Below are 26,409 nucleotides of genomic sequence, written 5' to 3' on the forward strand. Positions count from 1 at the left end.
CTTCAATTAACGCAGTACAACTGAAATTACAACGCCTACTTTTGACACGAGAGTAACCAAATTCTGCCAAAAAACTTAGCAAATAAAAGTAAAAATTCGACAATTTTATTTTTGGTAAAATTTTATTTTTAAATTTTAGTGCCAAACCCAACCCCAAAAATGGCTCCCTACAAGCAATTGGATAGCTTTGTGTGTTAACTGTTCGTGACAGCATCAGCACCACCGCATCAGCAGCTATGAATATTGTGCGATTTAGCAGTTCTTCTTGCGTGCTTTTTTTTCTCACATTTTCGCTTTAATGATTTTGTTTTTTTTTACAATTTCATTGAAATTCCGACATCATGAAAATTTTGCTGTAAAAACGTGGTACTTTCTATCTTTTTTTCCGGTTTTTCCTTCATTAATGTGCATAAAAGTGCGGGTTTGCACACCAAAATCGATAAATGAACGAATGAGCAAATGAATGAATGAATGCCTGAATGAGCGCACATCCATCAAAAGCGTCTTTATTGTGCGTGAACGTGTGCGCGTGTGAGTGTAGCCAGTGGAGCGCGCAATTTCGGCGCTTTTACAGCAATTAACAGGATGTTAACACACAAATATAAGCAGAAGCACAAACATGAGAGGAGAGAAAAAACACAAACAGACCGAGCGCCGAATATATTCCAACAAAAAACCAGAAAGCAAAAAACAAAAAAAAAAAAACAAACATCTGCAAAAGTGAATTCAGAACGACCAGTTGTTGTGCATGGGCGTAGGAGAGTTGCAAAGTTTTGGAAGGCGCACATATGGATGTTTCACGCATGAATTCACGCACAGTCACTTGCACATGTAACAGTACATAATCGTACATATGTACATATGTATGTATGTATGTGCATGAGGAGATACCTAATAAAGCGCAACACATTTGCAGAAGACTAACAGAAATTTGTTTCGTTTTCGCCGATTGATTTCCCATAAAAAGCTAGTAAATACGTGAAAAAATAAATAAATCAGCTCATTGAGAGCTGAAAGTGGACAACTGTTTTTTTAAGTCAAATATTCTTTTTAAGCCATTTGAAGATATTCTGCCGACAATTTTATTATTTCTTATTTATTTATTTTTTTTTTCGGCGCGAAGTATTTTCAGATGATGAAATTTTTCACACGATATTCATATGACTTATTTGTGGTGGATAGAGGGATGTTTCAAATATTACTTTGGGGAAAAAGAAATACATTATTTTTGTGTAAAATTTTTGCACGAATGGTTTAAAACTGTTTTATGGTCTATCTTTAGCTACTGGGTGATGCTTCAACCACTAACCTGCCGGTCAACTTCGAGTATTTCTGGGATTTTATCGACACTCGGCCAAAGTTGAATTAAAATCTATTATTACATAGAGGCAAAGTTCTCGCAACTGGTTCATCGTAGCCATAATTCGTTTCTTGGTACAAGATATCGTATTGAAAAATCATGGAATGGCTAAAAAAGAATTAGTAGAAGCCCTAGGCATTTCATTGGGCAGTGTAAGCAATATTTTGACTGAATTATTGGGTTTCGCTTAGAATGGAACAAAAACTCATTCGAATGCGACTTTCTCAGCAACATTCGACAACGTTTTCGTAAGGACAAAGTGGATTTTGTGCATCGATTCGTTTTTATGGATGAGACTTGGGTCAATCATCAAGATCCTAAATCAAAACAAGAGGCTAAAGAATGGTGTGCTCCTGCTTCTTCGGCTCCGAAGCGAGTTCGTGTCCAGAAATCGACAATCGGCCAAGAAGGTGTTAGCATCAGTTTTTTGGGATGCGAAAGGAATTTTGTGTGTCGATTATTTAGAAACTGGCACACAATAAATTCTGAAAATTTTTGTAACCTTTTAGACCAGCTGAAGGTAAAAATTCATAAAAAAATACCAAGTTTGCAAATGAAAAAAAATCGTTTTCATCAGAACAATGCACCGTGTCACAAGAACATCTTGACAATGGCGAAAATCTATGAATTAAAGTTCGAATTGTTGAAGCATTCACCGTTTTTTACAGATTTGGCCACTAGCGACGTCCATCCGTTTTCTGACCTAAAAAAATGCATGCTTGGAAAGCATTTTTCATCAAGTGATGAGGTCATAACAGCTGTAGAGGCGTATTTTGCAGCCCTTCCAGATTCTAACTTCACGGATGGAAATCATAAATTGGAGTCTCGTATTGCTGCTCAGGGAGACAATACTGAATAATAAACTGTACTTCAAACCATAAAATTTTGTTTTTCTTATTAAACTGGAAAATTTATTGAGCAATCTAGTAACTTGGGCATCTGAGCGTTGATGTTTTCGTACATCACCATCTAAATTTTTGCCGAATTCTGTTGTAAAAAAACTGCTGTCATATACTTTGTGACGTTAACAAATCAGCTGATTCCTTCAAAATCGCTGAGAGGCGGTTAACGGTCTGATGTAGTCCACACCTTCTATATTCTCTCCGCCGTGCAAGGAAGTCACTTCGCACAAAAGAGTTTGTTTTATTTTCCGAGCTGACATCTTTAAATTTGAAATTCGCCAAGAACAAAGTTGCGGTTTGCGGATGGCCCCCCATTTGTGTGCTCCATACCATTAAGAAGAAGCCCAGCTTTTGTTGCAAGAGCTTCTTTTTTACTCAAACAGAGTTGTTAAAAAAATAATTTCTTTTATCGAAAATATTATCGAAGTATCATGACGAAATGTTTATATAAAAAAATGTCGATGCGCGCCAACAATCAGCGGAATAAGAATTCTCAAGTGAACCTATATTCAAAAAGCAGGACAAAGTTGTCAAAGTTTCGTCGACGCGTTTCTTTACTTACCCCGGAATAAAGAGAATTATATAATACATTTGAAGGAAATATTCGTCGCACGAATTCTATAGAAATGAATTCTATGTTGCCAGGTTTCAAGTTACCACTTCGTGGAAAGCGCTTTGAGGCGATAAAGGAGAATTCACAGCAGGAGCGGAAAGCGATACCGAAATTGGGATAAGAAAAGTGTTTTGAAGCGTTGGAATATATTTTTCACATTATTATGGAGATTAGGTGGGTAGGTAAAATGGTTGAAGTACTACCCTGGCACTCCCCAAGTATCATAGTACTTTATGCGCTGCTGTGATACCACTATGAGACCTCCAACAGGCAGATACATCCGCAGTCAGACAGAGCTGTTGATGTACATAGTGGAAAATATTGATGGGATTTAGGTTGGCGGTCGCAAGATGGGCTAAAGTCACTAGATTGGTTCACAGGGGGACGCCGCAGGGAGGTGTCCGTTCGCCCCTACAGTCGCTGAGCTGCCACTTGTGGCCTCCGAGTCTACTCTGACAAACCGGAGCAGGTGCTACTTACCAGAAAATATAAACCTCCACCCTTTCGACTTCCCCAATTAAACAACCACGTTCTCCCGCTTTCATCGGAACTTAGATATCTTGGAGTGATACTTGACTCCAAACTCCATTGGAAGCTACACATTGAAAATAGAGGTAAAGAAGGCCAGTATAGCCTTCTACTCCAGTAAATCTATGTTCGGTATAAAATGGGGACTCACACTGCAGCTCGTGCTGTGGATGTACAACGCAGTGGTTTTGCCAATTTTAACGTATGGATGCCTGGTTTGGTGGGAAGCTCTTCGGAAGGGCTATAATATCACTAAACTGGGGAAGGTGCAAAGGACTGCATGCATTGGCATCACCGGAGCTTGTAAAACTTGCCCCAGTGCTGCTCTGAATGTCCTTTTGCACTTACTTCCTACAGACTTTTCCGTCATTTCTACCGCAGCTCAAAGTCCAATCAGGTTAAAGGAGATTGGCCTCTGGAGACAATCTCTCAAGGGACATGGTAGCATTTTAGGGCAGTTAACACCGTATATCTCCGAACTTTGAACAGATTTCTCTATCCGCATACTAGAGTTTGAGGATTGTGCTAGGGCAATCTTTGCAAATAGGCAGGATTGGATCGAGGGGAAAATCTGCACCGAAGCTTGCACCTCTGTCTTCTCTGACGGTACCAAGATGAAATCGGGCGTCGGGGGTTTTCTCAAAATCAGCCATTAAACTGCCGAACTCTGCTAGTGTTTTTCAAGCAGAAGTCTTTGCGAAGCGGCCGGCATGCAAAATACTTAAGGAATGCGGTTAAGGCTCTGACGACGTCATGGTGCAGAACGAAATTAGTAATTTCCTGTAAAGAGGATATCAAATCTCTTGAGTGTGCAGGGAACATTTCTCTCATCTGGGTTCCAGGACATAGAAACCTGGGTATCTGCCTGAATATTGTTCAAGGGGCATTGTACTACTTATTTCACAGGAATGCTCAGAACAGATGGAGCTTCATTTCGTCGTGTGCTATTTTGAAAACCTTTTGGGCCCTATTACAATAGTCGGAGGACTCGGAAAGCTCTGGTGAATCCACGCCACTCAATTTTAAAACTCGTAGCTGTGTTTACCGGTCACTGGACGATCGACACACACGCGGAAAAGCTAGGGTTAACATTTAACCTCCATTACAGAAGCTGTGGGGACCTTTCAAAGAAAGAGACTGTGGAACATTTTTTCTGTAAATGTCCGGATTTGGCAGCTAGAAGACTAAGGTCACTAGGAGCTCCTTTCTTCGACAGCCTGGGGCAGTACGCCCACCTAAATCCAATCAATATTCTCCATTATATCAACAGCTCTGGTTGGCTATAGATATCTGCCTGTTGGAGGTCTCATAATGGTATCAAAACGGCGCTTTAGTGCTACTTGAGGTGTGCCAGGTGCACTTCAACCATTTCATCTAACTACCTACGTAGGTTGGCGTACTACCCCAGGCTGTGGAAGGAAGGCGCACCCAGTGAACTTAATCGTCTAGCTGCCAAACCGAGACATTTAGATGTTGCTCAATAGTCTTCTTCTCTCACTGTCCCCATAGCTTCCGCAATGGCAGTTAAATAGTAAATCTAGATCAAAAAAGTGTTATTTGGCACACCCAAGAGTGGGTGATCTCCCCCTTACAGGAGTTGACTGGAGTTTGAGTCTGCACCATCTGCGTCTTCGAAGCCTTTTTCGCGACTTGTCTATCGGACAAGATGTTGATATCTCCCTCGCTGCCACATTCCTTTAGCATTTTGCATGCCTGCAGGAACAAAGCAAAGACTTCTGCTTAAAAAAACCCCTAACAGTATTCGGCAATTTTAAGAAAATATTGTCAAATTTAAGCTTCATTTAGAACAAAAGTGAGCACTGCATTTGACCTGACTTTAACAACTATTTTAACTACGTTGTTATCCTTTAGAGATTTTCGAAAATCCCACTTTTTCTTCTTCTTCTTCTCATAGCAATAATCTCGCTTCAGTAACTCTAAAACAGCTGCTATTGTCCTATCGCTCGAACACACTAATCCCCATCTAAAGTGAAATTCGCTGAAGCATCGTTATTTAATATTTAATGGCTATCGAGTTAAATGCGAAATAATTGCTTGTATATCTTTTATGGCTTACAAGCTAAACAAAGCATTAAGTTGCTCATTATTTTTACGCTTAATTTTATATGCATTCCTGGATGGTAAAATGTAAGAATTCGTTCATCACTCGGACGTAGACATGACGCCGATGACGCCAGTGTCTGTTTACCCAAAGTCAATACAAACAAGCCAGCCAAGACCAGACGAGTTGAGTTGAGCTGAGACTCATTAAACAATTTACAACAAAAAACAACGTCGAGCGATAAGCAGAGGAAATGAGTAAAATGAGAATGTATAAAACAAAAGGAAAAAAACAGAGAAGGAAGCACATGAGAAAGCCTGAGCATGAAAGCGAAAATCATAAAAAAAACACCACAAAAAAAAAATGGAGGCACGATGCCTAGTTTGCCTTTACGGCAGTCTTAAAGTATGGCTGATTTTCACGTTGAGTGCGAATTTAATGGCATTTTCGTTGATACTTTCCAGAAAGAAAAAAAAAAGAGGTTTTAGTTCTTTTCCTTTCTTTTGTACTGCAATTTCTGTAGAGGGCAATACGGTAGGCTTAAACTGGTGATTTTAGGATGATGACTGGTTCGCATTCCTTCTATTTTCAATACAAGCAACTGATGAATTTTACACAAGGGCACAAGCAATGCTGGCATGCATAAGTGGGCTTAAGAAAATTTCGCACGAATTGCCAGCGAATTGCAAAGTGGCTGCCCTATGTCCTCGATAGCCTCACAAATTCCATCTTTGAGGTCTTGAATCGACCCTGGGTTGTTGGCGTAGACCTTCTATTTCACGTGACCTTAAAGAAAAAAGTCACAAGGTGTTAAATCACAAGATCTCGGTGGCCAAGTGTGATCATCTCTTCGCGATATAACACGGTCCGGAAACTTTTCCCGTAAAAGATCAATGGTTTCGTTGCTTGTGTGGCACGTAGCGCCGTCTTGTTGAAAATAAACGTTGTCCAGATCAATACCATCCAATTCCAGCCATAAAAAACCGTTAATCATCTCTTTGTAGCGGAATCCATTCACCTGTAACACCTGCTATTGGAAAACCCTTTACTTATAAGTACCTAGAAATTTTTATAGAAATACTCAGAAAGCTCATAAAAATCCAAGTTTTAAATATTTTCAGGAAAATTTCAAAATTTTAACAGAATTTTGTATGCATTGTATTATTGCTTGTAAAATAATAAATTATCTGAAATCCTCTAAAATCAGTCACTCAAAATGGTTTGTTACGAATCTTTTAGATATATATGATTTTTCAATGTAGACATGGCATTATTTTTAATGAGTGTAATCGGAGAGATTTCGCCGCTTTCAATGATCGAGAGTAATTAATGAAAAATTCAATACAATTTGAATTAATGGTTCAGTTCGGGAGCTGTAGCATTTGCGGCCATAATATTTGCGGTACTTCTCTATTGAAAAATCTGTTAAAAAATGAATTTTCTTTCGACTCAGGCGGTCATTGCTTGACCAAAGAATTGTCTTTTTCGAAATTAGTATTAAATTTTAGGTTAGGTTTGGTTAGGCTATGCTGGTAGTCGGTCCATATGACCTACCTTACAGGTCCGTTGTGATACCACTGTGCGACACGGGAACCTTACTTATTTTCATGAAAGGCTCTTATGAAGCGCAGCATTGGCGTAATCCCCACACCGGACAGTTCTGTAAGAGAATTGAAAGAGTATTTACCTAGACAACCTGCTCCGATTTTAGCTAAAGCTGGACAATTGCAAAGGAAGTGCTCAACTGTCTCTTCCTCTTCCACATCTCTGCAACTTCTGCAATATTCATGGGAAAATACTTCCAAGTCTCAAGGAATGCCTGCCAAAAAGCCAGAGGCCGGTGATACAAACCACGACTTACTAGATAGCATCTCTTCAGAGGCTAAGCAATTCCTTTGTCCTTTTCTTGCTTATCTGCGGCCATAGTAGCCCGGCTATTACGCATATAACATGGTATCTTCATCTTAGCATGACCTATTGGCCTCTTGGATAATTTTGTTTTTCATTATTAATTTACTTGTGGTCATAGGCATCCCAATGGTTTTTCTATTACTCAGTATTTGAAGGAGTAGTACCTTTCTTGGCTAACTGATCGGCTTTACAGTTTCCCTCAATATCCCTATACCCCGTAAGCCAAATAAGACTGACCTTCATTTAGGATTGCCCGGCATTCCTGTGCCACCTTTGATCTTAGTTGATTTAATGGCCGCTTGGCTAACCGAGAATATATTTATAGTCAAACGTATTTAGATATGTAGCTACTTCTTTTATATCATAGCTAGAACCTCTGCCTGACAGACACTGCAGTTGTCTGGTAGTCGAACAGATAGTTCCAGTCCTTATTCCTTCGAAAATACTCCATAACCAACCTTAGCGACTAGCTTGGAACCATTTGTATTAAAATTTAATTTCCCCCTTCTCCATGGCCTTGGTGTCTGCCACTCCCTTCTTGAAGGTAGGTAGACCGAAAGTTATATTATTATATTAATTAATTATATAAAATTAGGCAGTTTACAAGTGAGTTAAAAATGGAGAAAGAAAAAAACAAAGATTGTTAGAGCGAAAAATGAAGCTTTATTTTCTTTTGTTTTTTGTAACTGCGTTAATTAAATGCATAAAATAATATTCAGTAAGTTGAAAAGATGACATCTGTAAGAACTCCCAATAGAGTTCATTACTTAATGTCTGCATTTTTTTTTTGTGACTGGTCAGTGGCATAAAAGTTTTAAGTCAACGTGCGACTGTTGGTTTGGTGTGATAGGCTTCACGGCCGAGGATTTGGATGGTGAGCAAGCCGCTTATTGTATCTGCTGATGCCAGGATTTGATATTGAAGCTGAGCTCCAGATTTTCACTCTATAGATTGGGTAGTCGAAAAAGTCTTTTCGTATTTTGTCAATAGATGTCGTTGGAGTCATCTATCTCCAGTGCTACCAATCACATTGTGTCATATCATATGGTGTTAGAAAGGTGACATTTTAGGCTTCATTTAATAAAAAAAAAAATTAAATTCGGAGAAGTTGAAAAAAAGTTATAGCTGTTCAAAAATGAGTGAAAATAATGAAGAAATTCGCTATATTTTGAAATTTTTGTATAAAAAAGGGAAGAATGCCACGCAAGCCACCAATGAAATTTGTGAAGTTTACGGAGACGATGCTGCATCAGTTCTTGTAGCACAACAATGGTTCGCTCGCTTCCGTTCTGGAAATTTCGATGTGAAAGATGCACCTCGCTCCGGTCGACGTATCGTTGAAAAAGTCGATGAAATTATGGAAAAGATTGAACAGGACCGTCACATAAGCTGCCATGACAGCTAAGGCACTAAACATTCATCATCAAACTGTTTTGAACCATTTAAAAAAGGCTGGTTACAAAAAGAAGCTCGATGTTTGGGTACCACATGAATTGTCAGTGAAAAATTTAATGGACCGAATTAACATCTGCGATTCTTCGCTGAAACGAAATGAAATCGAACCATTTCTGAAGCGAATGGTAACAGGAGACGAAAAGTGGATCAAATACGACAATAATGCGAACAAGATAATGGTACAAGGGTGGTGAAGCTCAACAAATGGTCGCAAAGCCAGGATTGACGCCTCGAAAGTTTATGCTGAGTGTTTGGTGGGATTGGAAAGGAATCATCCAATATGAGCTGCTCCAGCCTGCTCGAACGATTGATTCTACACTTTACTGTCAACAACTGTTGAGATTGAAGCAAGCAATCGAAAATAAACGGCCAGAACTGATCAGCAGAAAGGGCGTCGTCTTCCATCAGGACAACGCTAGGCCACACACATCTTTGATGACTCGGCAAAAACTGGGAGAGCTTGGCTGGGAAGTTTTGACGCATCCATCATATAGCCCTGACCTTGCACCATAGTACTACCATTTACTTCGGTCAATGCAGATCTCCCTTAATGAAGTAAAGTTGGCTTCAAGAGAAGCCTGTGAAAATTACTTGTCGCAGTTTTTCGCCGAGAAACCACAAAAGTTTTACACTGATGGAATAATGTCTCTAGAAGAAAAATGGCAAAAGGTGGTCGACCAAAATGGTACATATTTGGTTTAACAAACTTAATTATAAATGTAAAAAAAATGAGTTGAAGTTTGATCAGACATACGAAAAGACTTTTTCGACTACACAATATACAGATTGCATTTAATACTGTTTTACAATATGAGCAGCTTTTTGACCAGCGTAAGCTTTAATTTTTGGCCAAGTAGTCCATAAATGGGACGAAGTTTTATTCCAAGCAGCTTCCGCTTTTAAAATATGTAAGCATATCTATGGTATGAGTAGCAAATTCGCAACTCAGACCACGGCCACAATAGTCAAGAGGGTAGAGCACTGGCTTACCAATTTTCAAATTTTAGTATACCTATAAAAACCATGGCGAGCATGAATGTCGCTTATAGAAGAACAAGCGAAAGACCGTCAAACTTGTACTTTATTATAGTAAAATTTAATGAGCTTTTAATTTGCATGAATTTTAGGAAAATAAATGAATTTGTGCAACTAAGAACAACAACAGAGTGGAATGAAGCAGTGAAGCGATTTATAACAGCGAAGTTTCACTTGGAAATCGATTGATAAATGCCAGATACTTGTTTTAGTGGCCTTATGTGTATGTAGTAGTGAAACGTCTACGCTTACTCTGTAGTCAAAAGCCAAACTAGTCCGAAAAAATACTAGTTTGCTACTAGAACTGCCAGAATGGAATCGAACTAGTCCAAAAAAGACCAAATTTGTACCGATTCCAAAACGATTTATTTATGAATATTTTATTTGAATATCAAATATTATTGATTTTATTTTTATTTGAGTATGTTGTGAGCCATTAAAGCGGGTACAAATTCACTTACTTTAAAGATTTAGTATACAATTGACTATATCGTCGATTCCACCACAACAACTTAATTACCATTACTGGACAAGTTAAAAAAAATGTGTATTTATTGCGTCTGAAATCCTTTACTTTTGATTGACCAGTAATGAAAAATGCTTTTATAGAATCTTTCGGTTGATACTAATTTTAAAATATTTATATATTTACTTTTCCACTTTTTCAATACTTTTTTTTTCGTGCGTTGGTTACGTTAATCTATTTGCTTGCTGACAGGGTAGGTGATAGCCAACGCTCTGAAATGTGTGCATCCCTCTATGAGGCCAACTGATGGTATTGAACCCATTTTTGGCTTAATGGCTACATCAATACGCAAAACTGCCATATTTGGGCTGAAGAGCAAATCTAAGCCATATAAGAACAGCCATTAGAACTAGTGAAAACAATCGTTTGGTGCGGCCTATGGGCTGGAGGACTCATCGGCTCATATATCTTCAATTTTCTTCAAAGACGAGACTGGCGCCAGTGTAGCAGTGAAAGCGAGCGCTATGGGGCTATGATAAATGACTTTTTGATGCGGCAAATTCAAGCCCGTGATCTCTATAACATTTGGTTCCAACAAGACGGCGCTACTTGTCATACAGCCCGTGAAACAATGGATTTACTGTGTCGTCGTTTCGTTGAGCAATTTATCTCTCGTCACCGCACCAGCGGATTGTTCACCAAGATCGTGTGATATCACACCTTTGGACTTTTATTTGTGGGGGTGTGTAAAGTGTAAATGCTTTGTGGATTGACCAGCTTCGATTGAGGTATTGGAAGCCAGCATTACTAAAGGTATTCACGAGATACCGACCAAAGTCCACCAGCGAGTCATTCAAAATTTGTGTTTACGAATGGCCGAATTACGGCGCCGTTGCGACCAACATTTCAAAGAGATTTTGTTTAAAAAATAAATGTCATGAATGGTTCTACACAAAAATAATAAGGATTTGAATTTTCCTTGTTTTATTTCAATTCCGATACCTCTAAATTGATCACCATTTACATTGGACTGCAGGGTAATGGAAAATAATGTTTTCAAAATCCCGCTGATGTTTATTCTCCTTGAGCAACATTTGAGGGCATTTAGACTATAGCTGATCAAAGAATTTCGCACCGGTTGTTATCTTTTAAAGCTGCAGTTATTTTTATGGCTCATTTCCACAAACTTTATCTTTGAGATGATATCACAGAGAATAGTTCAAGGGCGTTAAAATGGGCGATCTTTGCTGTTAAAAGGTCAAATCGCAAGAAAATATCGTACAATTGTAGGTGGTAACCTCATTGAAAACTTGGTTTGTATGGAAGGTAGGCGTCAAAAGAGCGGGATTACGCCCATTTTTCATTTATAATTTTGGTCAAAAAGTTGGCGTATGAAAGATTGAAGCCACACAATAAATCCTTGTAATTTTTGGCAAAAAAATTTTGGTGTCATATCACTTATCCGACATAACGGTCGTAACGGTATAGCAAGCGTTTTTTAAGCATATTTGCCTGCTTTAAGTCAACTCATGTCAATTAACAAAACCTTACTAATTCTGAACTAGATAATTTTTTCACGTGGTTGAAATTTCCCCTACAGCGTAGCGGTACTTGTGGTGGTGATGTAGTTGATCTGACTATGGTTTAATTGGTCGCTCGTTAATAGCAAATGTGAGGACGTTTGTATAGAAACGTCGTACTTCAAAGCCGCTTTTTAAAACAAACATCAAATGTGATTTTGTGCCTTTGAAAATATTTATAGGCAGTGCACATACACACACACACACACACACACACACACACACACATACACACACACACACACAGAGACACAGACATAAATTAGTATATGAGTTGCATAAGTTAATACCAGCAAAAGCAAAACAAAACAAAAAAAAGAAAAGGAAAAACACAAACAATCACTGCACTGCCGACAAATCACAGAGCCAGCAGGCAAATAGCACTGTGAAAGCTGTGAAAGAAAAGCAGCAACAAAGCCGCCAACAGATAAGCTCGCACTGCTCGTAGACATGAATGTGTGCCTGAGTCGCTGACTGCCTGCCGGCCTATTCGCCTGCTGCCCCCACACTGCGCCTTTACTCCCTTCTTTCATCCTATTTCAGCCCTGTGCGCACAGGCCTCACACTGCGCCTAGAAGTAGGCATGTTTTTACGATTATCACACAGTTCTTCCTTCTCTTAGCCACTGCTGCCAATGCTGCCGCCGCCAGCTTTTCATTGTTATTATTGTTAGGGTTTTGACGATTATCCTTGATTGCGTTGTTTTGTTTTCATTGCGTTGACTTTTGTTTGTGTTACTCTTGGCGCTGTCTGTGAATATATACATGTATATACATTGTATGTGTGTATGTGTGTATAAATTTTATGTACATTATGGCGGTTCAAATGGTATGGTACGATTTTTTTCGACATCGCTCTTAGGATAATCAGACTCTACACAAAATTAAAAAAAAAACATTAAAAAGAAAATAAATTAAAAAAAAAATTAAAAAAAAAAAAATTTTTTTTTAATCTATTGAAGCAATTTTGAGCCTCCCGAATTTCAAAAGAAGCTATTTTTAATTAATACGTTGTTAATTTAAGTTGGCGCAAAATTAATCATCTTTGTTTTGGTTTTTTATAAAATAAAAAAAATGAGTAATGGAAATCTTTATTTTATACTTTACGCCAGTATGTTGCAGCTATCCATAGTAGTTCACAAGCGTCAAATATAATTGACGTACGACGCCATTTGCGAAAATTATATATCTTTCAATAGGGTGATTCATTTTGTATGAAGACTAGTATTTATTAGGTGCGCCACTAAGTTCTCGCTGTTTGTTTTTGATGAAAATATAACTTTATTTTGAAAAAAATGATTGCAAGTAAATCATTGAAAGTATTGCCCCTCGCTGGCTACTACTTTTTCCCATCTACCTGGTAGATCTCGTATACCGTCGCGGTAAAACTGTTCATCTTTTGAGGCTATCCACGGAGCAAGCCATTTTTGGATATCTTCATATGAATGGAAATGCTGGTCAGCTAGACTACGTTCCATCGATCGGAACAGGTGATAATCGGACGGCGCAATATCTGGAGAATATGGTGGGTGGGGCGGGATTTCAACATTTCAGTGTTTCCAGGTAGGTTTTAACGGAGTTGGCAACGTGAGGCCGAGCGTTGTCATGCTGTAGAATCACTTGCCATGCCTCTCCGCGTATTGCGGCCGCTTCTCGCGCAGTGCTCATCTCAATCGCATCAATTAAAGTCGACCCCCAGTCATGGTTTCGCTTGGTTATAACAATTCATAATAAATAACACCAACTTGGTGCCACCAAATACATAGCACAACCTTCGCAGCGTGAATATTCGGCCGAGGCGACGACGTAGAAGCATGACCGGGCAGTCCCCATGACTTTATTTTCTTTGGATTGCTGTAATGAATCCAAATTTCATCTCCCGTCACGATGCGATGAAGAAAACCCTTCCTTTTTTGCCGCTGCAGCAGTTGTTCACAGGCGAAACGTCGAAAAAACGACGTTCAACATCCCTTGGCTCTAACTCATAAGGAACCCAAGTCCACTGTTTCTGAATCATTCCCAAAGCATGCAATCGCTTGGAAATGGATTGGCGGGTAACTCCTAACATTATGGAAGTAAGATCTTCTTGCGTTTGACAGGGATCCTCATTGAGCAATGCCTCCAATTCAGCGTCTTCGGAGGTTTTTGGTCTTACTTCACGCGGACGGTCGTCAACAATAAAATCGCCGTCTTTGAAACGACGGAACCAATCTCGGTACGTTGTTTCACTTAAAGCAGCATCTCCATAAACTTTTTTGTAGATCTCGATGCGCTTCAGCCGCCGTTTTCGTTTCGTTCGAATGAAAGAGGAAAATCAATTCGGCACAAAATCAGACATTTTCACAAAAACAAAAGTAAATGACACCAAAACAAAATCACTAATGTGGCGAAGCAGTTTGTTTACCATATGTCTAAGCTTGGTTTACGACGTTTAGGTTATGTTAGAATCGACTAGCACACAGTGCAGGCGGCATCTATTGACAAACAGCGGGAACTTAGTTGCGCAATAAAAAATATAATAAAAAATATTTAAATGCGGACCTTTAACTCGACATTAAAATAGACATTCAATATTAATTCTGCGTACCAATAATCCCCCAGTAAAAGTTTGTATAAAAAAAATTCCATTAGCAATACTTTATATAAAAAAATATGAATCTTCATATTAACTTCACATTTATTAAAGTTGACGGCTTTTAAAATTTGGAGTACTCCAAATGGCCTTTAGAGCTATGCTTTAATGGAAATTTTCTTATAATTCTATATATCTAGAATCCAAGTCTATCTACAATGAACGAAAAATTGAAAAAAAAAAAATGGCCCACCCTAATGTGCACATATTTACTTGCATGCATTTGTGTGTTCATCCTTATTATCCTTATTCCAATTATACGGAATTATAAATGCCTGCCAGCCACCGTCATACTACTACAGCCAGCCCTGCATGTTGTGCCTGTGGTCCAAGGCTCAGTCGTTGATTCGTTCATTTGCTTATTCACTTGTTAGGCAGTTAAATGGCAACGGGTGAAAAGATTTTCTCATTTACACTCTTCCACTCATTCTTCCGTTGCTTCCAGCTGTTAGCTTTGTTTAGCTATCTTTTGTTGCCGCCACTGCTGCTGCTGCTGCTGCTCTATTCTTGTTATTTCAGCCTTTCTAAGAGCTTTTCGCTGTTGTGGCAAGTTTACACTTCGTGCCTCAGTGGCAGCTGAGGTGTTGTATTAAAAACTGTTACCCCATGGATGGGGTAGATAATGTTAGCTGCTTAGCTGCAGTGATTAAAATTTTTGCGAAATCACTTCAAATTCAAGTGGGGTGTTTTTGTTTTTGCAGTGAACAAATTGTGCATAAATTAAAAATTTGTTATTTTACACTGCCTGCTGCTATATCTTGTGTACATAGATATTTTTGATGCTATAGCAACAGCAAAGTTTAGCAAAAGATTTATAGCTGATGAGTCAGCTTAATAGTGAAAGGGTTAGTTGACTGTAGCCGGCGGAAAAAAGAAGCATATTTGTGATTTTATTTTTTTTTTGTTTAGCGAAAGAATGAAAAAAGTGTAAATTCTGATAAAGATACTTTATTTTATGGATGTACTAAATGTCGCCAAGTGTGAAGCTGATTTTTCGCAAGTAACCGAATGGGTTGGTGCGTGATTACGATTCGGAATTCACAGAGAGGTCGTTGGTTCGAATCTCGGTGAAAGCAAAATTAATAAAAACATTTTTCTAATAGCGGTCGCCCCTCGGCAGGCAATGGCAAACCTCCGAGTGTATTTCTGCCATGAAAAAGCTCCTCATAAAAAAAAAATATCTGCCGTTCGGAGTCGGCTTGAAACTGTAGGTCCCTCCATTTGTGGAACAACATCAAGACGCACACCACAAATAGGAGGAGGAGCTCGGCCAAACACCTAACAGAAGTGTACGCGCCAATTATTTATTTATTTTTTTTTTAATATAAAGAAAAATGGCAGCTGCGACTAAGCCTTTTCTTGGAAGGGTGCGCAACCGAAGCAAGTGCACCTGCAATTTTTAATTTACGATGACCAAAAACCTTTTCTTGGTTATTTAGGTGTAGAGCTCGAGAAGTGCATACTGCCTTAGCAAAAAGTACTAGACACCCCACTAAAATACAAATAATTTCAAATGCGGCTGCCAAAGTGATCTCTGCTTTTTGCAAATTTGTCACAGGCTTTGATTAGAACAATAAATTGTACTCGTATTATTGGAGCAGCCTTATCGAGCAGCATCGTCCAACTTTTTTAAGCGGGACCCTTCTTCTTTGCGACTACGCCTTGCCAAAAAGGCACTAGATTTGAGTATCAACACCATCGAACGACGACTGAAGGAGGCGAACATGTCCTACCGTCCCACATCGTCAAAACCACTGCTCTCAGAAAAACACATTGAAAAACACCGAAACAAGAAAATGGGATCACAGTAATGGACCGACCTTCGCAGTCCCCAGACGCCAACCCCATTGAAAATGTGTTTTGAATTATAAAAACGCATCTTGCCGGAAGGCCAATCCATGATTTAAAGTCACTTGTCTAGTCCTGTCGACGAGCTACGCAAAAAAGCTGGTTCAAAGCATGCCGAAAAGATGCCAGGCTATACTCGACAACGATGAAGATCTCACGGTTTACTGAATAATTGGGAGTCGTAGTTTTGTACATTCTTTCATGTAAACAAATTTTAAATATATATCTTTTATGCTTCATGAAAAATCGCGGTTCCTTCTTTCTGACACAGACTGTAAATAATTTGTTTTTTATCCAAATGCCTAAAGGAAGCGAACTTTGTTATGGCAAAAGACTGAGAATCCAAATTTTTCTTTGAGGGAAGGAGCCCTCGAGTTGAGATTTCCATTTTTTTATATATATAGAAAAATGTGATTTAAAAAAGAATCGAAAAAATTTCAAAACATTTGTCCGAAATTTTGTGTAAGGAAAAAAGATCGTTTTGTTTGTAATCTATCGAAATCGAGAAAACCGTTCAAACCGACACACCAACTTGATCAAAAACTTCCCAGAATGTATTCAGAAAACTCAAAATACAAAGGTCCTCAAAAGTGATATTATCGCTTTCAAAGTACTCCACATCAACTGCAACGCAGTTTCTCCAGCACCTTATCCAGCTCTCGAAACATTTCTGGAAGTCTACTTGCGGTATAGCCATCAGAGTCGTCGTCAGTTTTTCGATTACTTGCTTCCGGCAGTTAGAAAGCCAAAGTGATTTCCCGTAGTGGTTTCAAGCAGAAAAAAATCGTAGGAAGCTATATTAAGTGAATTCGATGGCTGGTGGATGGTATTCGTTTCATTCTTGGTCAAAAATTCACGGACAATGAAGGCACTGTGCGATGTTGCATTCTGCTGGAATAAAATCCACGAGTTATTCTTCTTCTTTCACCGCATTACAACGCGGGGTGCAACAAAGCTTCTTTCACAATGCTCCTCCAAAGCGGTCGATTTTGCGCTTTTGCTTCGTAGTTAAGTTTTTCCAAATCCTTGATATCGTTTTCCACTGCGTCTATCCATCGCTTCCTCCGTCTACCTTTGCGCCCATTAGCGTTCTTGTCATGGCTTTCTTCACGCCACAGTCAGCAGGCATATGGGTAACATGGCCCAGCCATCTTATGCGCTGCGCTTTAACAAAATGCACAACTGTCTCGTTCCGAGTGAGCGCGTTTAGTTCGGAGTTGTACCGGATTCTATAGATACCGTCAATATCAATATTATTGAGACAAGAATCTGTGTTAAAGTTTTTCTTTTCTTACTAGCAATCAGCGCGCAGTCAACAACTTTAAGAGCCCATACCTCACATCCACACGTTAGGATCGGTCGCACAAGATTAGATTAGATTAGATTTGTGGGGGGTTGGACAAGTTCAAGCACTCAGTCAGAAGACCATTGTACTAAACCCGCATAGATTTCAGTAGAAAGAATAGAGAGATAGGAAAGATAAAATGTGGGTGGTAAGACCGAAAAATTAGTTTGAGGTCATTCTGCCACAAATCTCTTGGATTTATTGATGAATTTTAAGAGATCCGGAAGAGGAAGAGTATGAACTTTATCCATACTCAGTACATCGCAACCCAATATCTTAAGTCTGATTCTGGAAAACGCCGGACAGGTACAGAGAAAATGCTCTGCAGTGTCGTCATCCCTAAGACAGGATAGGCATTTCAGGTTGTCGACGACCTCCATGGCAGCCATATGCTGACCGCAGACGTTGTGCCCCGTGATTACACCCACCAGTACTCTCAGGTCCCTTCTGCTGAATTTAAGGACAAAGGCCGCTATTTTCCTGTAGTAAAAAGGTGTTGGACATAGTCAGCTTTGTAGTTTTAGACAAGAGCCGGGACTTGAACAAGTTAAGATGGGCGTAACATGTTTTGTTGGCGGCGTTGATGCGATCCCAGACTACAAAGTTGTTTTCCCACAAATCCTTTCTTTTTTGCCAAATACCTCACATAATCGTCTCATATCGCCCAAACAATGGTCTTTGTTAACTGTCTGACCTTCTGGCAACAATTCGTGATGAACAACAACGAAAAAGGTACAACAGTATCCATAAAATCCGTGAGCATCGTTTGCTTTTTTGACTAAAAACGACCTGGTTTTTTTGGTCTTGATTAATTCAAAACTCACTCGTCTGTTGTCTGGATTTCGTGTCGTGCTCATAAACCCACGTCCTCTCTCCAGTAATTATGCATTTGAGGAATGTTGGATTGGATTCAGCTTTGGAAATCATGGCTTTGGCGATATCAACGCGGTCTTTTTTGAACCGAAATTCTGGATTTTAGCTTCTTTGTGACCAACTTTGCAGCAACACGACCCAAACCCTAGTCGTTAACTACAGTGTCCTAAATGGATTCATAGGCAATGTTCAAGTCTTCTGCCAGCTCCCGGGTGGTTAATTTGGGGTTATTGGTCAGTTTTTTTCTCACTTCATTGATGTTTTCGATGTCGACGGCGTGTCACTGCGTTCGTCATCCTCGATGGACTCACGAGCTCTTCTTAAGCGTTCAGGACAATCGTAAATGACTGTTTTCTTTGGGGTATAATTACCGTAACATTTTCCCAATATTTCCAAGGTTTTCGAACCATTGAATTAATTTTGAACGTGAACTTTAATACCAACTCGTTGTTGCAAATTCAAATTAATTTTTAAAGTAATTAATAAAATTTTATTTTCGGGCGATAGCTTTTGGCTATTTTTTTTTACTAAATTTAGCTGCTTGATAGATTTTTGAATTCACGATTTTTCACCAAGTGTTTCCAACTTCTTATCTTAAGAAAAAATGTTTGTATGGAAGCTGTACCGCAAATTAAAAAAAAGCTTGTTTAAAAAAAAAACTCTATTTAAGAAGTTACTGTGAGCATTTAAGGAATACCTATTAAAACTTCAACGCTGAATTTAAAGGAATTTGGCTTGTGGTTTCAAAATTAAGGCTCACGGAACCTATTACTTCGATGAGAGGTGGCACGACCCTTTAGTTTTAAATATCCACGTGAAGTTTCAATATGACGAGACTTCTGGGTTCGGCCGGCGTAACCGAATGGGCTGGTGCGTGACCACCATTCGGGAGTGCGTAGATTCGAATCTCCGTGCATGAACATCAAATGATAGAAAAAGTTTTTTCTAATAGCGATCGCCCCTCGGCAGGCAATGGCAAGCCTCCGAGTGTATTTCTGCCATGAAAAAACTCCTCATAAAAAAAATATCTGCCGTTCGGAGTCGGCTTGAAACTGTAGGTCCCTCCATTTGTGGAAAAACATCAAGACGCACACCACAAATAGGAAGAAGAGCTCGGCGAAACACTTAACAGTAGCTTCCACTGCAACCACCAGGAGGCATTGCAGACAATCAGTTCCCTTTGCACTACTTTTCTAGCTATTCTTTTAGTTCTTCTCTAGTTCTTAGGTTGTCTGTGTACTTGTGGCACTAAAACGAAGAATTCCATAACTGTTCGAGAGCCTGGGAAGCGACTGTTTTGATTTGTGACCGCCATTTCTTTTACTCGGTGCAATATACCGGCTGGCCATGATGAGAAATTTATTAAGTGTACTTTTTTTGTTGAGTAAGGACTCCGCAGCTCAATTGTTGGCAAGCGAGATTCTGAGGCAGACTTCAAGGCTGAGATTCTGAGTTGGACTTCGAGACTGAGATTCTCAGTTAAACTTCAGGACTGAGATTAAAGTGTATTATTGACATCTGCACTAATAAAAGAAAGTTGTATGTACTTTGTTTTAATCAGGAACACAATAAAACGTACGCGAGGTTTTTGCTTGAAGGATACTTAGGCAAACTTTTGTTAAATGTTTGAAAAGATCTAATAATAATGAAATATTAACTTTTTTACCTAAAAATTCATTTTTTTTATTTCCCACAATTTTTCCAATTTGCCTTGTAATCACTTTGTTTAATTGATTATCAACTTGCACATATTTAATTCAATTAACTTCTTTCTTTCTAATTCTCACTAATTCCATTCCAATACCTAATTGTCTATTTGCCGTTTGCCCCATTACAGATTATCAACTGTGGTGACTTGGATAGCTATCCGTTGTTGCAGTACCTCGACCTTTCTCATAGTCGCATCGAGGATATCGAAGACGATGCACTCGGCCGGCTGGAGATACTTGAAACACTCTTCCTCGACCACAATCAGTTGCACAAAGTGCCCATCAGCTTGCCCACCTCCCTGGAGCATCTCTTTCTGCAGCACAACGAAATCATGGACATACAAGCACAAACCTTCCAAGGACTTAACAATCTGCAAACGCTCGATCTCTCCGGCAATAAACTGCTTTATTTGCCAGCACTGCCTTTGCCCAAACTGCTGACGCTCAATTTACGCGCGGCCGGCTTACGGGGTGTCAGCCAAGCAATGGTGCATACGTTGCCCCGTTTGCGTGACCTGCTGCTCGATGAGAATCCAATTAAGTGCAGCGATTTGTTGAGCATCGCCGAGTGGGCGAGTCCGTGTAGGATAGTGGAGCGCAGCAGTGCCGGCAGTAGCTATAACAATACCGAATTGGAGAGCTTTAATATTGAGGGCAACAGTATTATGGGCGACTTGGGAGATGAAGAGCAGCAGAGTGGCGATAATCGGATTGGCAATGGCAAGAGTGGAGGCGAACAAATGATTGCTATGAGTGCAATAGCAGACAAACTGGGTCAGCGGCAAGTACCAGTGCAACGTGTAGGAGATGAGGCGCTCGTGAATAGGGAGTCGACAGAGGAAGAGTTATCGTTGGACATAGCAAAAAGAATCAAACTGAAACAAAAGTTTGTGCGGATGCACAATTTTTTTGAAAAGTTTAAGAGTAATTGCGGAATGCATGGAAAAGCGGCGGCTGCAGAGGAAGCCGTCAAACCCACATGCACCATAGAGTTGGATAGCAGCAGCAGCGAGCAAGCAGAGCGCGCTGAAATAGTAGCAGCAGATCCTAACACCGAAACACGCGAGACAACTTTCAATTTGCCAAACGAGAAGCGAAGGCAAAGCGAAAAATCAAACATCAAAATGGCAAAGTTATCAAGTACGCAACAAGGGGATATGGATGGAAAGAATATGAGAAGCGTAGTAGAGAACAATGAAGATGGCGTAGCGCGTAGGGAGACCAAGAAGGAAGTGGAGGGCATTGGGGCTGAGATCAAACTTTTCAAGTTTAATCAAAAGAATTTTACGGCTGAAATGGTAGGAAATACAGAGCCAATTACACTAACAAAAACTCCAGCAACAACGCTTGCAAAGTTAGCAGCGGAAGCAACGTTTGATTACAAGGCAAACGCCACAAAAGCGCCAGCAACAACAATTAGCCGTGTAAGCGAGAAAGCAAAGTCAGCGCAGCCAACTGGGGAGCCAACTGGGGAGCCAACTGGGCCAGCGCAGGGCAAAGCAGTTGCAGCAACAACAAACAGACAAACGATAAAATTTACCACGATAGCAACGCCAACCAAAGCGCCGTTAGCAGCAAAAACTTTGCGGCAAGTTGCAACTGTTGCAACAGGAAACGGTGCAGCAGCCACAGCCACAGCCACAGCCAATTCATTGAGGCAACAAATCAAAGCAGCAACAACTGTTGCCACAAAATATGCAGCAGCAGAGACAACTGCGCCAGCATCCACAAAATCGATAGTAGTTACAACAAAATGGCCAACAACAACAACAATCCACACTAAAGCCGATGCACCTAAAACTAAGCTTGCAAACTCAACGCTGCACGAGCAACTTACTGCAATGGCAACAACAACTACAATAAACAGCATTGTTGTAAGTAATAGAGAGCAGCGGCGAGAAAAACAAATAGCAAATGAAACAGGAACAACAACACGCTCGATAAATGCTAAGTTGGCAGCCAAGTCATCATTAAATAATACCAAAGAGATTTCCGCATATCAGCAGCAGCAACAGCAAAGCACGGAGAATGCGCCAGATATAAGCCAGGGCAACGAAGCAACAACAGCAGCTACAACAAGAACAACAATAAATGCTGATGCTGCAACTTCATTGCAAATAACAAAGTACGAAGCAGCAAAATATGCCAGCACAGCAGGAGCTATCGGGCAACTGCCACAGACAATATCGGTGGCGCATAAAACAGACAGCAACAATTACGTGACAGCAACAACATCAACAGCAACACAAGCAAACTCTAAAATATTACCCATAGCAGCAAGTTTCTTTCAAATAAAACGAGCTCAAGTACAGCCAAGCGCCGAAATGGCTACTCGAGCAACTAATGCAACATTTAATGTTGCTGCAACAAAGTTGATAGGCAAATCGAAAACAACAAGGCAGGAGATGACGGCTAGTCCCGAACCAGCATATCCGAGTGAGCATACAAAGGGTGAGTGGAAAACACTGAAGAAAGCAGCGGCGGTGAAGGCAAAACATGTGCCAACAACAACAATAAAAGAATCAGCACAACTGTCAGAGGCAACAATGCAGTCTCATTCACTGGTCCAACAGAGAGTAGATAACAATTTAACTCGAAATGACAGCGACAATGACGGCTATAAAGTGCAGTCAAACAAACAACAGCAACACCCGCGCGCGGTAGAGGTAGCAGAAGCACAAAGAGTGACAGCAACAGCGCCAGCAAAACAATTGGCAGGGCCAAAGGCAACACAATTTTGGCAGCAACATAATTTTAAACGAGCAAATCCGTATCCAAACGACATTTCCGGTCAACGGCGAGAAAACGGGGCGAGCCACCAGTGGCAGCAGACAGAAGATGAAGCCACCACCGCCACCACCGAGCACACAATAGACACAACAGAAGCAATAGTAACAACAACTACAACCACAACTACACACGCGCCACCACACAAGCATGAGCCGCTACAGCTGCACATACGAGATCGGCATTTAATTGGAACACCGTTGCTCATGCACCGTGGCCAAAATATGCTGGTGGAGGCGGCGGAGGCGCTCAGGCTAACGACTGTGACAGGAAAGCCAACAGCAACAACAACAGCAACAACACACCACGTGACAGCCACGAGTACTTCGAAAGCAACAAACGCAATATTGCAGAACGGCACTGCTTTGGCTAAAAGCCAACCAACGGAAACAGAACATCAAAAGTACAGTCACCCCTACGCGGAGATGGAGGCAAAGGTCCATTTGCAGTTTAGTACAAAATCTACAAATAGCAATAACTTCTCTAACTCAGAACGCGCAGAAGCGGAAGCAATAAAGGTTGAGACAAATGTGACGCCAGAGCATAGAATTGGCAGCGACGACCATCAACGCCAGAGCCAGCACTTCGATAGTCGGGCAGATAAGAAAATGCTGGCAGGAAATTTAGTAGCAGCAACAACAACACAAATAGAGGTGAAAACCACAGCTGCCACTGCAACCACAACCGCAACCGTCAACATAAACGCAGAACAACATAAAGCAACAGCAAGCGAGGTGAGCAGGATGAACAAAGCGTTGCCAAGGAAGCATGACGAGATATCAGCAAGTGGCGGCGGACGGCACAAACCTACGTTAATTATGAAGAAAATGACCATACAGACAAAACATCCACAGCACACGCCAACAACACAGCAACAACAACTACAGCACTACACACTCAATACGCCACGTGAAAATGAGTCTGTGTTGCGCGGACGCAGTAGCGAGGCGGTGACAGGTGGCGCGCACGCACTTTCAGGCAAAATTTCGAGCGCGGCTAACGTTTTACTTGATAATGGCAGCGCGCACGTCGTGCATGCAGGCACCGAACACGCCGAATCGGCGCACAACATGCCTAAGCATAAGCACAGCACTGTAAATACGCCCATAAAAAGAGATAGCCGCGACGGTTTGTTGGCCGCAATGGAGAGCGCGCAGTTTGATGAGCAAGCGGCGCAGGAGAAACTGGATGCACCCACAGCACAGCACTCGATTAGCAGCCCGCGCCGTGAACACGCACCTGCACAGGAACACGAACAAGAGCGTACCGCTTCACGCTCTCAAACGCAAAGGTGGTTGGATGTGCGCAAGGTTGGACCCGGCACCGCGCACCCGGGCGTGGTCATTTTGCTCTCCTTCTCGCTACTCGCCATATTGTTGGTCGGCCTGATGCACGTCTATCGCTGCGATGTATTGCCATGGCGTCGCCACTTGCTGGCACATCAGCAACGGCCGCATCATCAGCGCCAATTCAATGCCGCCACCGATGATGACGCGCATAGCTTCTTGCATTATCACAACAATGGCGGTGGTGAACAGCAGCAGCAGCAGCAGCAGCAACAGTGGTCGCAACAACCGCCACGCTGGCACCATGGCGCGCGCGCCCTTGCACCCTACAGCTCACCGCTGCACAATTTGCACGTACGCGAATTGCAAAAAACTTCCGCTGTAGAACTCGAGGCAGCAGCGCGCGTTACACGCAACTATTACGATGTAAGACCGTATGCGAAAACCGTTGCGGCGACGCGACACAACGGCAGTACTGCCAGCAGTACGAGCGGTGATACTTCACGCAATAGCAGCAGCAGCCTCAGCAGTGCACATTCCTCCTCGACTGCGGATGACGCTTTCTATGTAGAAATGGTGGCAGAGTGTGGCCACTTAGCTGGTTGCGGCAGCGCGAACGATGCGCTACACTGTGACATGTTGCCCATGGAGTTGTTGGCGGTGGCGTCGTCAAGCAAGCGAAACGATGAAAAAGAGGCAGATACAGCAGTGCATGAGACTGTGAGTCGGCGGTTGGGTGGCGCGGAGGTGGACGAAGCCGACGGTGCGGGTGCAGCGATAGGCGCTAAAGCCGGCAAGCAGGCAACAAAGGCGCGCGAGTATAGTGGCAGCAGCGCGCTGATGGCCGGTGGTTATCGAAGTAAAATGCGCTCAAATACAACAGCTTATACAGCACCACCAACGTCTTCTACGCGCAAATTTGATTTGTGGTGACAATCGATGTTCCAGCGCCAATATGCGCCATTTCAATAAATGTCATCAAATGGCGGTTAACGGAGGCGGCGAACTGACAACAAGTCGGCGAAAAGTTGGAGACGAAAAAGCGAAATACAATATGACAGGGGGCAAGGGACAGCTTATGAATGGCAGTGCGAGGCAACAGCGGAATAAAACATGATGAGTGTGTAATTTTAATTGTGTAAGTAAGTGAAAGTATCTAATAAGGAAGATAAGCAAATATTGAAGCAAATAAGTAAGTTAATGTGTTAGCCAATGTGTTAGGGATAGGGCGTTGTATAGAAATTAGTATAGGGAACACCTTAAGAATAAGACGAGTTAAGCAATTAATGCAGAGAGAACAGCAGATCCATAGCTACATACAGATGATGAATGCATAATGTTTCAAGAAAAAATATTAGAATAATAATTTAGAAATGAATTCGAAAATTTTCCAAACAAAAAAATACAGAACAAAAAAGTTTAAGATGACTCTGGAGCCATTGGTCATATAAAACAAAAACAAAATAACGAGGAAGTGCTCAAAGCCTTCAATTATAGGCTCGTGGTCAAGCATAATAGGCCACAAGAAAGGCGCACTGCACTATGCTGGCCTGATAAAACTAAAGATATTCAAACAAATGACACTGACAGCAGAAAAACAATAAAAAAGAAGGTTTAGGGGACCTGTTTATGGTGAGAGGGCCAGGAAATAATATCTCCAATAGAGGGCTTTTAAGGTATACTTTTAAATTTTTTCGGCAGTCAAAATATTAAGCCTCTCTCTTTCTTCTTCACATATGGCACTGATGTCCCTTTAGAATTGACCCTCAAACACAAACTAACCTCCAATCAATCAATAATAATAAAAAAATAACAGCAGTAAAAAAGAATAATAAAAAAATAATAATAATAAAAAATATTAATATAAATAATAATAATAAAAAAAATAATAATAACAAAAAAAGAATAATACAAAATAATAATAATAAAAAAAAATTATAACAAAAAAAGAATAATAGAAAAGTATAATAATAAAAAAAGAATAATAATAAAAAAAAAATAGTAAAAAAATAATAAAA

At 40.7% G+C, this 26,409-nt stretch overlaps 1 protein-coding gene across 1 annotated transcript in view; it reads left to right on the forward strand.

The window, feature by feature from the left end:
• Positions 1-25,324, forward strand: part of LOC129237511 (uncharacterized) — a 31,124-nt gene extending 5,800 nt beyond the window's left edge. Inside the window, exon 2 of the mRNA XM_054872316.1 lies at positions 20,447-25,324. Coding sequence (XP_054728291.1) covers positions 20,447-25,324 — 4,878 coding nt within the window. The remainder of the gene's footprint in view (positions 1-20,446) is intronic.
• The last annotated feature ends 1,085 nt before the right edge of the window (positions 25,325-26,409 follow it).

Source organism: Anastrepha obliqua, chromosome 1 (genome assembly GCF_027943255.1).
Source record: "Anastrepha obliqua isolate idAnaObli1 chromosome 1, idAnaObli1_1.0, whole genome shotgun sequence".
NCBI lineage: Eukaryota > Metazoa > Arthropoda > Insecta > Diptera > Tephritidae > Anastrepha > Anastrepha obliqua.